A 15,161-nucleotide genomic window follows, 5' to 3' on the forward strand; every position below is an offset into this window, starting at 1 on the left:
GTACCTGCAGATTGGATGTAAACCCAGGGGACGGCAGTTACATTAGAGAATGTCACAGAGAAGCCAAGCTATCCCCATAACTCTCAACATTCCACCTGCTCTGAAACTTCACAGGAACATTTTAGCAGATTGCATTATGTAAGGGTAAAGTCTACCTAGTTTTTCTATGTAGTTGCTGTTAGAATTCCAAGGGTACAACTGTGCTCTCAGATATGTAAGTTATTAGTTGATGTGTCTACAGAGTTTTAACTTTAAAGCAAGTGTTTCTGGGGCTAAACACAGACTTTGGAAGCTTCCCAGTGTGCACTTCAAATTCAAGATCTCAGATTATAGATCGATATTTGTTCAAGGATGACATACAATCTGAGTTTAACAAATAAAATATAGTATTCTCACCTGTACAAAAACAGTCCAAGATCTGTAGATGTGTATGCCTGTAATGGCATCATGATAGTGATATTATCTTAATGATCCACAACTACAACAATGACCCATGTTGCTGCAGCTGTCATCAAATCAAATCAAATTTTATTGGCCACATGCGCCGAATACAACAGGTGCAGACATTACAGTGAAATGCTTACTTACAGCCCTTAACCAACAGTGCATTTATTTTTAACAAAAAAGTAAAAATAAAACAACAAAAAAAGTGTTGAGAAAAAAAGAGCAGAAGTAAAATAAAATAACAGTAGGGAGGCTATATATACAGGGGGGTACCGGTGCAGAGTCAATGTGCGGGGGCACCGGCTAGTTGAGGTAGTTGAAGTAATATGTACATGTGGGCAGAGTTAAAGTGACTATGCATAAATAATTAACAGAGTAGCAGCAGCGTAAATGGATGGGGTGAATCAAAATGTCATTACAAAAATGTTGTTAAAGGTAGATTATTCCAGAAGCCAAGAGACATCTGGCCATGCCAACATAATGACTATGAAATCATGAAGACTCCTTTAAGCAAAGGTTTATCGTCAGAAAAATGTGCTTTACAGTAAATGTAGCGATAACTTGATGATTAGAGTCTTCATAGTCCCCAGATGACAAACCTGACCCACATACATGATTTTATGGTATTCATATAATGACATAAATATAGCTCTACTGTCAGGGGCTATCATCATTCTCAAAACAGCACTAATGTTACCAGAAACACCAGGAAAACAATGTTGGTTAGGAGTTTACCAGACCCAGATTAAGCATATCCCTGAACCAAAAGAAAACATTTTCACCCCAGTAGTAGTCTTATCTGGTGCAGATCGGCCTTATGTATGTTTATCGTATGTTTATCCTTGTACCTCGGCCAGGCTTAGTACTTTGGAAACAAAAGAAGATAGATCATCCTTGAGTCCCACCCTGCTGTGGAAGTCTCTCCCTATAGAGGGATTTAGAGGGTTATGGATTTACATGTCCATGTGGCTTACATACCTGGGGCTATCGCTGTCCTCTGGCCCTCATCTGCATCTGCTGCACTGTTTACAAGGCCACTGCAGATCACTGGATATCTATCTGCATGGCTGATAGATGATACAGGTAATTTATCACTGGACCAGTGGGATTTATAGTATATTTACCAAGTTTATTTCCTAAACACTATATTCACCAATTTTTCAAATTTGTGTTTTTTTCATCAGAAATTATTGCTTCATGTGTGTAAAATATTACTGTTCTCAGATGTTTTATTCATTAATTTTTTATTTTTTATTTTGCAAAATGCTATATATCCATTAATTAGCTGGAATGGAATGTTCTCTGTCTCACCTAGCTATCGTAAAATGAATGCACTGACTGTAAGTCACGCTGGATAAGAGCATCTGCTAAATGTTTACATCCAGATCATGTAGTTATTTGTTACATTTGACTGTGTAAAACCTAGCAGTACTAAAATTAAACCATCAAGTCTGTCATTGAACAGCCCCATGCCATGACTAGATAGTGAAAAAACACACCAATCTCTTTCATAATTTCTTTAAACAATAAAAGCTAATTTACCAACATTTCTTAAAATGGATATATAGCGTTTTGGAATGAAACTTCATTTTCTCCCCTACTAGAAAACAAACACCAATTGAGGCTGAAAGGGAAATATTTCCTCCAAACCAGTGTGTAAAACTAGTCAACCTCAATACGACCAGAAACCTGTTGATGCATTTCAAATCAAATCAAATGTTATTGGTCACATACACATGTTTAGCCAATGTTATTGTGGGTATATCAAAATGCTTTCAAATGCGTATCGATGTTGACGCAATTGCTCTGTACATTGAATGCAATTGATTAGGTGTCATTAACCGTAATGCTTATCTTTTCGCAAAAGCTTCACTTTCTGTGGCTGAAAAGCTAATACCAGCCTGGTCGAACTGATGTAATTCCAACCAGTTTTGCCCACAGGGAACAGAGTTCATGTTCACTTGATTTAATAGATTTAGATTTGTGTTCTTTTCCCTCTAGGACAAATCTTAAAGATAATTGAAACATATGTGGAGCCCAGAGGCTATGTTTTCTCAATCTCTCAGTCACTCATTAATTCAATTAATCAGTCGGCTTACCTGCAACACACTGAACACAAATCTTTACTTTTGTGGTGATGATAAAGTGGGAGGACTTGTTCAGAGTCAAAAAGTAACACGTTGTCACTGACAATTTCCTAATCCTCAAGGGCCACACAGGCAGGTTGACGTTTAAATGTCATGAATCTTGTCCTGGAGGCAGACCTGAGCGATTTACGCTAGATGGGCCAGCTGCAAATTCAAAATTGGCTGTATCAAAAATGAATGAAAGCAAAACATTTGCGTTTTGGTCTTCATTTAAGGTTAGGGTTAGGTTTAAAATTGGATTTTATGACTTTGTGGCTGTGCTAGCTAGTGACCACTCTACAAAGCTGCCTCCAGGTCAAGATTCATGACAATAAATACCACACACAGGGGCTATAGTCAGCCGAAAACCACCACTGGCTGACAATACCATCACCCAATAGAGATGTTGAGGATTATTAATTTTTTTAAATACCCTTGGTTCCTTAGCATTGCTGTTACCATTTCTCGCATTGGAGAGGTTAAACATTATAAAAAATGTTTACATTTACTGTACGTCGTGAAAGGAAAGTCACCATTGGTGCCTGACTGTCATTAAAAGTCCCACAGTCAGCCAGTCAAATCAAATAAGATAAAATTGTATTTGTCACATGCGACGAATACAACAGGTGTAGACCTTACCGTGAAATACTTACTTACAAGCCCTTAACCATTCAGTCAGTCTGTCAGTAATTGCCATTGAGTCCCATTGTGGTAACCAATCTAGTTCCATGAAACAGATGGTTCCTCAGTTGGTGACTATGGGAAAAGGGACACGCAATCGACCCACCAGAGTGACAATGCTCCCCATTTCCACTTTAGACCTTGCTGGTCCCAGCAGGGGAGATGCACTGTCATGCCACGACAATGTTTCGCAGAGACACAATGCCTGCGTCCCAAATGGTACCCTAGTCCCAACATAGTGCACTTCTTTTGTGCCCTACCCTATGGGCCCTGTTCAAAATCAGTGCACTAAATAGGGAATAGGGTGCTCTTTGGGACGAAACTATTGAGAGAAGACTGTGACACTGCGACATGCTGATAGCCCATTAACAACCTATTAACACAGGGAATATCGTCATTGTATCATTTGATCCCACAGCATGTCATATTGTCATATTCACAGGTAGCCTCTACAGAGATGGGTTTTCCAGAGTATTTCAGCGTTGAAACGTCACGTCCAATGTCCAAACTTCAACAGGGGGTAATAAACAGAACAGATGGGTTGATGGGAATTTCAGTGGCATACAATTTACCCCACAGAATCCCTATCACAGCCCTCCTAGATCAACTCCCAGAATGAATTGCAGTGAAACTTAATATATTGTCCGGCTAGGTGCTTTGTTGGATCAGGAAAAGCAGTGCTCAACACAAACACAAAATGCACCAGCAGTTCATATATTGTAAACAAACCAAAAATAATTTATTATCCTTTGTCATTTTTGAATAGAACAGGAATTGAAGGCGTATAATGATCCTGTCAAGCGCAAAAACACCTGTACAGTTAATAAACCCTTTGTTTACCAACAGTAGCACAATGTAATCTAGACTGCAAATCATCACTGAAGAGAGTAAAAGGAGGTCCCAGCTCTACTTTCCAGCTAATGTCTAAGTGGATGGATACGAGATCTATCTCTAGGTAATGAGGTGTGTATGGAGATGGAGCCAATATATATGACCTAATTACAGTTGGAATATCCCACATGAATACGTCTATTACAGTCCACTCAGGTAATGAAACAGCTGGAGTAATTTTTGGACCATCTGTTGGTGTCTCAACAAGTCATTTCCACACCATACAATATTCAAGCCCACCTGTTACCTGCAGCTCCTTGGGAGGTGTTAAGGGGTATCATGGGACTGATGAGTAGCTTCATAATGTGTTATTATCGGCATCTATACTGCACAATATCTTCCAAATTGTATTGATTCATTAGACACCATGGCCAAACAGTCGTTTTTTTTTGGTGTGACCACCACAAGAATATCTGAACGACGTAGGCGCACACATACTGTTGCATCCCTGGTTAAAGGGTTATTTTGCTCTTGAATAAGGAACACGACAGTGTACAGGATAGCATCTCCAATAGGCAGTTTATTAAGCCTCTGACAGAGGAGACGACATGACTACATCCATAGATCTCTCCATCTGCGCCCCCTCAAAGGGTAGCAGGGATATACCACAGGCCATCATCCAATGAGGACCTGCCAATTAAGATGGTTACAACCAATAAGAAGGATGCATTTTGTGATCACGCGCTCACTCAACAAGTGCATGCATGTTTTAACAGATGCACCGTGTGCATAATAACATTCTGCTGTTTATTCTCATAAACATATACATCTTGCCTAGTCGTGTCAAAATGACCCGAAATCCATCAAGTAAATGTGTCAGAGATTGATAGTCTAGTTAAACTTTTCCCTAGTCCAATGTCTGACTTGAGCAAATGCCATTACTGTCTGTCTCTATTGAGTAAAAACAAGTTATTTGCAGACTCACAATGTTCCCTCAGAGTTTTGGCGCGCTGCCCATCCACTGTATTTCCTGGTCTCACACTGGGGCTGAGGCAGCTCTCTATACCATTATATTATGTTCAGTACCAGATGCAGCAGCCTGTGTTGAAATGAGGCTTTTGTGTCCTGCTTGCATAAATTTTATATCCAAAATAAGTATACAGTACCCAGCGATGCCATAGGTTCCCAATCTTACCAACCTCATAACTAGCTACCAAGAAGCAATTTCAGGCTCTCAAGTTAGAGTAGCTAGCTCGTTTAACTATCTTAGCTGGCAAGGTTGGTAGACTTTAGAAAAGCAAGCAATAACTAAATGTACTGAATAAGACTTACATTCCTTTCAATCTTTTACTCAGATTTGAGCAGAGATGCAGAAAAGCATATTTTGTTTCTTTTAAAAAAGAACCACAATTTAGAGGGATACAGACAGCTCAAGAGGTATGCTTAGATATGCAGAAAACTAAACACATGCAGTGGCTTGCGAAAGTATTCACCCCCCTTGGAATTTTTCTTATTTTGTTGCCTTACAACCTGGAATAAAAATAGATTTTTGGGGGGTTTGTATCATTTGATTTACACAACATGCCTACCACTTTGAAGATGCAAAATATTTTTTATTGTGAAACAAACAAGTAATAAGACAAAAAAAAACAGAAAACTTGAGCGTGCATAACTTATCACCCCCCCAAAGTCAATACCTTCAGGGTTATCTTTGGTCTCTTTGTTGCCTCTCTGATTAATGCTCTCCTTGCCTGGTCCGTGAGTTTTGGTGGGCAGCCCTCTCTTGGCAGGTTTGTTGTGGTGCCATATTCTTTCAATTTTTTAATAATGTATTTAATGGTGCTCCGTGGGATGTTCAAAGTTTCTGATATTTTTTTATAACCCGATCCTGATCTGTACTTCTCCACAACTTTGTCCCTGACCTGTTTGGAGAGCTCCTTGGTCTTCATGGTGCCGCTTGCTTAGTGGTGTTGCAGACTCTGGGGCCTTTCAGAACAGGTGTATATATACTGAGATCATGTGACAGATCATGTGACACTTAGATTGCACACAGGTGGACTTTATTTAACTAATTATGTGACTTCTGAAGGTAATTGGTTGCACCAGATCTTATTTAGGGGCTTCATAGCAAAGGGGGTGAATACATATGCACGCACCACTTTTCCGTGATTTATATTGTATAATTTTTTGAAACAAGTTATTTTTTTCATTTCACTTCACCAATTTGGACTATTTTGTATGTCCATTACATGAAATCCAAATAAAAATCCATTTAAATTACAGGTTGTAATGCAACAAAATATGAAAAACACCAAGGGGGATGAATACTTTTGCAAGGCACTGTACTATTTTTACATAGAATCAAGCATAATGATTATAGCTCTAGATTGCATGAAAAGGTTGTTTCAGGTGTTTGAAAAATGTGAAATTCTCCAACTTACGGACGGGGGGCCTAGCACCCCGGCGAACCACCCCCCAGCTATCCTCACGTACTTTGTGCCTCCTGCCCTCCTCTGTTGTCCTCTGAGAGATGGTTTCTGAAAGATTTCTGAGAGAAAAATCTAATCTTGTGTCAGCCCTTGTGTATATACTTTCTGAGAACATGGCCTCCCAGGAGAGTGTTGCCATTGGCTCAGTAGACCACTCCATTTATTGCTTTCACTCTCTTCATTACCAATACAGTTAAAACACAGAATTGGCAACAGACAACAAGAGGTAGCACATACGGCATGTAGTTATGATAGTATAGAGATGTTTACTGAAGATGCATCAGGTAGATTTATACATTCTCTGTGTCACTGATTCAATATATTTTTTACGTAGTACCTACATCCAGTCGGCGCCAATGCTTTTGTCATGTAGCAACACTGCCACCTAGGGGTACACATCACAACTTTTCTACAGGAGACAGAAATATGAATTGTATGAATCTCAAGTAAAAAGGACATGGTGTAACTGGTGAAGAGTATGTCCTTGTATTAATTTGATCATCTTTATTGATTATCTATGTTATACTTTTAATAGCATCTCACAAAGCACAGTTCAATTTGAAAACCACTTCCACTTCCATAAAAACAGAATTAAATTCAACATATTGTCTGGAATTCAACAAACATTTTTTTTGTCAAAGTCAAACTGGAGAATACTTGTTTTACTTGCCAAACCATGTCCAATGAGTGGGGTAGCTGATTATACATGCATTGTTAGTGATAACAATTTAACCAATTTAGAGACGCAGTAATGCATGAATCTATTACATTGGTTTTTAGCTTTACAGTATAACAAGAAAAGTGCTCTATGCTTTGTTGGCAAAAACTATTCTATGAAGTTTCAGGACTAAACCAATTTGGCTTTGTCAACTCTGACAAAACACTGGCAATGAAGCAAAGTGCGTTAACCCTTTGTAGACAAACAGGGTATAAGAAACCTATTGAAACTAAATGGGACCAACAGGAAAAATACAAAGTTTGCATTGACATTTCAGTTCTTTATCAAACTAAAGTTCCTACTTTATAATTTACTGGCTTTCTCTCTCTCTCTGTTGTTTAACTGTTACCTAGCTACTCGTCCTCATGGTGCTCGCAGAAATCATGGCAACAGACAGTTACCATGGTGATAAATGTCATGAACTCTTGGAAGTCCAATTCCGAGTCTCCGTCCGTGTCCAGGCTCTCCATCAAACTGTCCATAGTGGCCTGGTCCTTCACTTGCTGAGGGCAAAAACAGGAGATAGATATGGTCATATTTATGACTGTAAGTCGCTTTGGATAAAAGCGTCTGCTAAATGGCATATTATATTTATTATATTATTATATTATTATATTTGATTGACTAAAGGTGCATTCTGCAATATTTACGGCTGGTTTATGGTTATTTCACCCATTGATTCTAGAATAATAATGTTTAAATGCCTCATGAGCTTAGTGCAACATTAGTGCAACCCCAAAGTCTGTAGAATTATTCATGACTTATTGATAAATGTACATTACGCTGTAACCATAGCCTGGATTCAAACTGAATTTTCAGTTGAAACAATAAAGTATGAAATATTGTAGTGAAATATGATAGTGATATACTTACCCCTGTAAGGGCTGGTAGTTCCTCATTGATCAAGTCTTTTAGTTCACTTTTCTTCAGTTTGTGCTTGTCCCCTTCTTTCTCTGCGTACTTATGGAACACCTCCATGATGGTGGCCAGTGAATTCTCCAGATCAGTCATTGTGGTTTGTAATGTGATCTACAAAGCATAGCTAAAAACATTTAATCTGTAGGCCTAGTATGTGACATAAACAACATGTACAGATGTAGGATCTTAATTTGAGCCAGGTTGCTACAGCAGGAAAAATAATCCTGCAGCAACAGGAAATGTGAATTATTGTGTGGATTATAATTAATGGACATTTTTGTAGGGCTTGATACATTTCTCATAAGGGAAAATCAAGTCTGAAATTTCAAAGTGGAAATAACAAACTTCAGAAGTATTTTTAAAGCTCAAATACACTACAAGTTTTACATTTCCTGCATTGAAGGAACCTGCAACAGGGTGATAAAACATTAAGATCCTACACCTGTAAGCAGGCAAGTAGCTACAATACATCGGATGATGACATTCTATCTCTCAGACCTCTCTCTCAAAAAAACCCGCAGCACAGTGATTAGCGGGGAGTAATCAAGATACTCATACAAATTAAAAAATGTTTTTAAGCCTGTCATTACACTATACAAATCCCCAAATCAAAGTCTATGAACGAATACCTCCAGTTTAAGATCAACGCAATAAGAAACAGCAGATACAGTAGAATATCTTGACTTACCAGAGTGTCTCGGACTGGAACAAAGGTTATTTGCAGATGAGAGTGAGTAGTGGCTGTGGAGGGACAAAGAGTATTTTATAGTTGGTGTGGGGAGGGCCTAGTGCCTCTGGTCAACCACCCTGCCAGTCCAGCACACTGACCAATAGGCTCTGTTTCACCCTCTCACTCCACTGTATTCTCACACAGAATTCACCATTGATGGCTATGCCAGTCTTTTACCATGTTATAATGGTCAATTTACAGTATTGTTTGAATCCCATTGTTTTGAATGACAGTATGACTGAGCTGAATTTGTTGATTTGGGCTTCCAGGTTTACAGCTGATGTCTAAGAAAGGGATATCACTAGATTGCATTATATCATAATAGGCTATCTAATGTTCACATGATTGTACAGCCAATAGATTTTTATTTTGTCCTTAAAAAGGTTGGACAATTTACAGTTACGAACTCTATACCCCCTTTAAAGTATTGCCAACCGAATTAGGCAAAACAAACAAACAAGACTTTTACCCTCTCCCCCTATACGTCTTCGTAACCTCCACCCTTAAACCACTTTACCTGTAATTGTAAAGAGGATTTTCTATGCATGGCCATTTGTATTGATCTCTCAGACTTTGGACCTTCTGGTTGCCACAATCCCCACCAGCATTTTGTCCGAGACAATGGCCTGTTTCAGAGGAAATGGATGGTTGTGCATGTTAATGAACACATTTCTTTTCACTTGTCGAGTTCGCCAGACGTGTGCCCTCTGCACCCCCAGACTACTAAGTAGGCACAGCCATCCATGTCAAACTCATGTTACAAAAGTTAAATATGTTGTGATGTTTCACCATTATGAATAGATGCCTGAACTGTAGGAATGATAAGTGTTACAGTTAACTAGAACAGAAATGGAGAGGGCTCAGAATTAGTTTATTTACTTGAACTATTGAGCTAAGACTTCCAAATTTGAGGTGGCTAAAGTCTAGGTATGCATAAGCTACAAAAAGCTTAACCTACAGTAGCAACATGATCCCTTACTGTTTAATTAAAAAGAGGTTGAAAAAAAGTGATCAAGTTCCAGAATACATTGAATTCCTGTTCTACTGACTTCACCCTCCCACGAACTCCCTCAACTCTCTGGCCAGCATCTGTTTTGCATTCTGCTCAGGCAGCAGTTGGGAGAAAGTGCTTTTTACTGCATGATAAATGTTTCTTTGTCTCTTCCGAAATATATTTCACATACTTCGGACAACAGTTGACCATTGTCCAGTGAAAACAGTTGTTCTTGTGTGAAGAAATCAGCTTTGTAGTCAGATGACTATATAAACAGATCCAGTCAAATCCATAATCTATCATTTTCCATACCCCTTCTCTCTATAACTCATGAAGCATAAAACAAACTACACTCTGGAAAATATTATTGGTAGGAGTTTGAGCTTGAGTTTTTCTAGATGATTTCAGCTGAGCTCAGAGAAAGATCCACCAATCCCAAACAATCATCTGATCATATCACATACACTCTATCCAATGTCCTGACAGGACTGTTGGGGGGTGAAAGAAGGTGAAAGAGTTGACGACGGGACTCCGAGCTGAGAATAAATCAATTCCTCTCTCTCTCTCTCTCTCTCTCTCTCTCTCTCTCTCTCTCTCTCTCTCTCTCTCTCTCTCTCTCTCTCTCTCTCTCTCTCTCTCTCTCTCTCTCTCTCTCTCTCTCTCTCTCTCTCTCTCTCTCTCTCTTTCTCTATCTCTATCTCTATCTCTCTCTCTCTCTCTCTCTCTCTCTCTCTCTCTCTCTCTCTCTCTCTCTCTCTCTCTCTCTCTCTCTCTCTCTCTCTCTCTCTCTCTCTCTCTTTCTCTTTCTCTCTCTCCGATCAATGATGATGGTTTGAGAACAAACAAATCGGTGTTATGGTGAAATAATCATTATTTCAGTGTATCACGTATCAAGTAAAAGGGTTCATACAGTGCAAGATGAAGAGAATAAAGCATTGTGTTTGTATTGTGTCTGATGGCTCTGATGGGTCTGGTGGACTTGTGACTTCCCATCTTTAAGGGATGCATATAATGAGTCACAGTGGTGGGGGATGCTGGGACAGTAGTGAAGACACAACAGACAGGGCTCTGTAAAGACCAGCCAAGCAACCAATCACGTGCTCCCATTGACTAGTCATCTCAGGGCAGGAGTTGTATTACCGGGATGTGAGTGTGACTGTCACTCCTTGGCCACATCAGCTAGCTATCCATCAGTGTCTTTAATATTGCCATTGATACTGGTGTTAACCCAACCCAAAAACGGGATTATATGGCTTGGAGATGTTGGTAGACAGATTTGTTATAATTGTGGCTTAAAGCAAGAGTCCTTAATTGAAACAATAAGAAAGTGCCCAACCCCGCCTCTATTTTGGTAAAAAGCTGAGGGATGGGCCTGGAGAAATGTAATCACTCTGAAATTCAGAGACAGAGCTTTGGATGCAAGGACTGACCATCCATGATACCATTGTTTTAACCATGTTTTGAGGCTATAAAGTGTTTGTTTACTTTTAAATTGTTTACAAACATTATAGTAAAAAAACATGCTCATATTTTGGGATCTGATGGGGTACGACAGTTGAACTAAGCTCATGAGGCATTTATACGTTATATTCTTCAAGAATCAATGGGTATATCATTAATTTATAAGTCCAAAATGGATATAGCAAATTCTAGTTCAGGATTCTACCTTTTTTGAAATTGTATTTGACATCTTACAAGTTAAATATCCCCCTTTAAAATGTTGAAGACATTTTTTTATCTCGCTGTAACTCTCCAAAAGAGACATGTCACCTTTTGTAGTGTGAGATAATGTGGTCTCCCTGTGTTTTGATGTAACCATGGCTACAGGTCAGAGCCTCTCACTAAATTGAAAAGGTTTGCCAAGTGGCTGACTCATCCCTGGCAGAGTGCAAGGAGCTCTAGTGGTCTGGACAATGACTGGGGGAGTAACCAGGGGTAAAACTAAGAAAACAACACTGAGGTTTGATCATCTGAGGACATACAGTATGTTCTCATCTCTCTCCATCTCTCTCCTTCTCTCTCCTTCCCTCCCTTTCTCTACCATTCTCTCCTCTTCTCTCGCTTTCTCTCTCCTTCTTTCTTATTCTCTTCCCTTATCTCCCCTTTTCTGTCATCTCTCCTTCTCTCTCCTTCTCTCTCCTTCTCTCTCCATCTCTCTCCTTCTCTTCCATTCTCCCCCCTTCTCCAATTGGTAGATTTCTACTTCAACTGGGATATATATTGCTTGTAAGTCATTTATTAGAGTGGGACTTTAGGCTAACCAGTTATTCTACTGATCCCCTTAGCTTGCCATTTAAAAGATATCCAGAAATGTAATGTTGGACTCTTTGCCACAAGGTGGCACCCATGCTGCACATAGAAGACAAGTTTCAAGTTTCAAGTTTCAAGACACACACAAAACGGTTATCAGTTTCAGACATCATGTACAACCCATCAGATTAAAAAGACTCATGTACATCCCATCAGATAAAAAAAAAACACACTGGTCATGGTATGGGTGAGGAGAGAAAGTAACAGCCTGCAGGGAACACTGCTTTTATGAGAAGGAAATGTAAAGTTTCCTTCAACACACACACTTAATTTTCCTCTTGATCCATTCTGTGTTCAGGGACACCACTCCTCATCAACCTCTACTAATTACATTGCATCTATTAACATATTTGATGTGCTCGACAGGTTATCATCAAGTCCCATCGCCAGCGTATGTACAGATAAGTAGTGCATTTCACTGGAATTGAGTGGTGAAAAGGTTGAGGAAGGTTAGGGACGATCTATTCTGCAAAGTAATTAACTCTATATGGTGAGGTAATTTGCTAGCAGCAACTCCCAGAACATTTCCCTCTAAAGAAAATAGATATCTGGAATTGGTCCATTCACTATATGATAGGAGTTAGATGAGAGTTAGATTTCATAATGATAATAATGTTATGGTATTCACCACTAGAGGGAAGTAACTAAACACTTTATTTGGTAAAGAAGTCGTGACTACAGCGCTTGAATGCTTGGCATACCCACATACAGAACACCCATTGCTCTTACAACCCATCTCAGTAGGCTTGTGACAGCCAATCAGATAACGATGCATGCCTCCGCCCATGCGTTGCTGACGCATGCCAGATCGTACAACGCCTGGATAAGTATTTGACCTATCAAACGCCGACTGGTCGCTTTCCCCTGCTCAGACATTGCATGCATCACGTTCCGCATCATCGACTGTGCAGTCGGGCACCAGATTGCTATAAACTATAATGTGATTAGCTGATACGTGAAATACCTTATACAGGCGTTGTAAGATCTGGCATGCGTCAGCAACGCCTGGGCAGAGAAAGACGCACAACATCTTACAAGATGTCCATGTGATGAGATAACTGTGGGCCAACTTGAAGGAGTCTTCACACTTGATATATAATAATAATATGCCATTTAGCAGACTCTTTTATCCGAAGAGATTCACAGTCATGCGCGCATACATTTTCGTATATGGGTAGCCCCAGCGGGAGTCGAACCCCTTAACCCTTGGCGTTGCAAGCGCCATGTTCTACCGACTAAGCCACACAGGACCATTTGCACTGCCACTGACCCCTTGATTGGTAGTCATCATCACTGTGTCTATATTAGACAAATACCGTGCCATACTGACGCTCTATCCACCTTGGCAGTTGACTGAAGATTTGGCTGATGACACTCTGGATTAACTACTAACTTGTAATTGGCCTTCTTCCTGAGTGCCTCTCAGTTCATCACAGAGTAATCATGAGTCATCCTATATCCGCCAATCCTAATCCTGTGTGTGTTCCAATGCAACTCTCACTGAAGATAGGACAGGGGTCAGGGGATACAATCCCCACTCACAATCTGCTTAATCTTCATCCCCCTACAAAGAAAACACCCAGATGGACAGACATCCCTGTTGGCCAACATTCTAAGTGTATTTCCTGTCTACTACAGCTCTATTTCCTGTGTACTTTAGTACACCAATTTTTCAATGCAAGAAACACATACTGTAATATGAACTAGTCTTTAACTATGAATATTTCCATATAGCAAAGAAAGCAACAATGGGCCAATTTAGAGGGGGTTTATTTGTTGATTGGAGAACCTGCAGATTGAAGCTCAGCTCAGTTGTAATTCAGACTTGGCAACGGCAGTGCAGTCTTGCTCCTCTGTTTGTATACACTTACAAGTGAAGTGGCTCAGTCAGGAGACTTCTAGAAGTGACCAGGGACTGGAATAGCAACATCTACACCCCTAGTTAGATTATGGGTCAGTGTACTAGCAGGGCAGGGCTGGGGATGAGTAGTGTGTGTGTGTGTGTGTGTGTGTGTGTGCGTGTGTGTGTGTGTGTGTGTGTGTCTGTGTGTCTGTGTGTGTGTGTGTGTGTGTGTGTGCTCCCGTGGGTGCCTGCTTGTGTGTGTGTGTTGGCTAATCCTGTCATTCAGACTCTCTACTAACTCTGCCAACTGCCTCACTGAGACAGACAGTTAAAGTCTGCCAGGCCTAACACCATAGGTGGGTCTCCGGCCTCTGCCGGAAGAGACTCCACCAGAAGAGACAAACAAAACAAAACCGACTACTGTGGAAGAAACTGAGGTCACATGACATCAGGCCATTTAGCTCTAGGCTTAGTGAAGAGAATTACCAGAACTACAGGGGGCAGCTGAGACTTTGGAACAAGTCTCGACTTGTTCTGAATTCTTTGCATAACACCAGAAGAATAGCTACTGTGATAAATTATTGTATTCATGGTCTTACACTCAGGCTGATTAGGAGAAGATAAGGTCTCATTATACTGTGATTAAAATGATAGTAGCCTCAGGTAGCGATGTGAACAGCCTTTATGAGTATAACCTTGTAGGCCTACTTTCTTCTTCAGATCTAGGTACGCAGCTATTTAGAAAGGATTTTGAATAGAACTGGGGACCTCATTATGGTAATAGGAATTTGATTAAAGAGGTAGGGTGCCTCTGTTTAATAAGGGTGCTACTGATAAAGAATGGAACACCTTGATTAGTTGCACTATTACCAACAGCCAGAAGCCTCTTTGAAATTGTATTGAATAAATTATAATACAGCTACATTACTTTAAGCCAAAATCTAGAGGTAGAATTGCTTGGTTTTGTTACACAATAGATGCCAAGAATTGCCATATTATTGTGATAAATTACTATCAATTCCGTATCAATTTAGCTTTAAAATGATGTGAGTCAAAGGTTATCTGGGAGGAATGCTA

General features: G+C 39.9%; 1 protein-coding gene across 2 annotated transcripts; it reads right to left on the reverse strand.

Annotated features, from left to right (window-relative positions):
- Positions 1–5,677: 5,677 nt before the first annotated feature.
- s100b (S100 calcium binding protein, beta (neural)) lies at positions 5,678–9,041 on the reverse strand. 2 transcript variants are annotated; one of them, XM_084154960.1, is made up of 3 exons: positions 8,896–9,041; positions 8,163–8,318; positions 5,678–7,792 (listed from the first exon to the last, which is right to left on the reverse strand). In XM_084154960.1, the coding sequence occupies exons 2-3, from the start codon at positions 8,298–8,300 to the stop codon at positions 7,643–7,645; spliced, it is 288 nt and encodes a 95-aa protein (XP_084011086.1). In that variant the 5' UTR covers positions 8,301–8,318; positions 8,896–9,041; the 3' UTR covers positions 5,678–7,642. The 2 variants fall into 2 exon arrangements, with proteins under 2 accessions (XP_084011086.1, XP_084011087.1); XM_084154961.1 differs by having other exon boundaries at positions 5,684–7,792; positions 8,163–8,331; positions 8,896–9,039.
- Positions 9,042–15,161: the final 6,120 nt, after the last annotated feature.

This window comes from Coregonus lavaretus, assembly GCF_964263955.1.
Source record: "Coregonus lavaretus genome assembly, chromosome: 38".
Lineage (NCBI taxonomy): Eukaryota > Metazoa > Chordata > Actinopteri > Salmoniformes > Salmonidae > Coregonus > Coregonus lavaretus.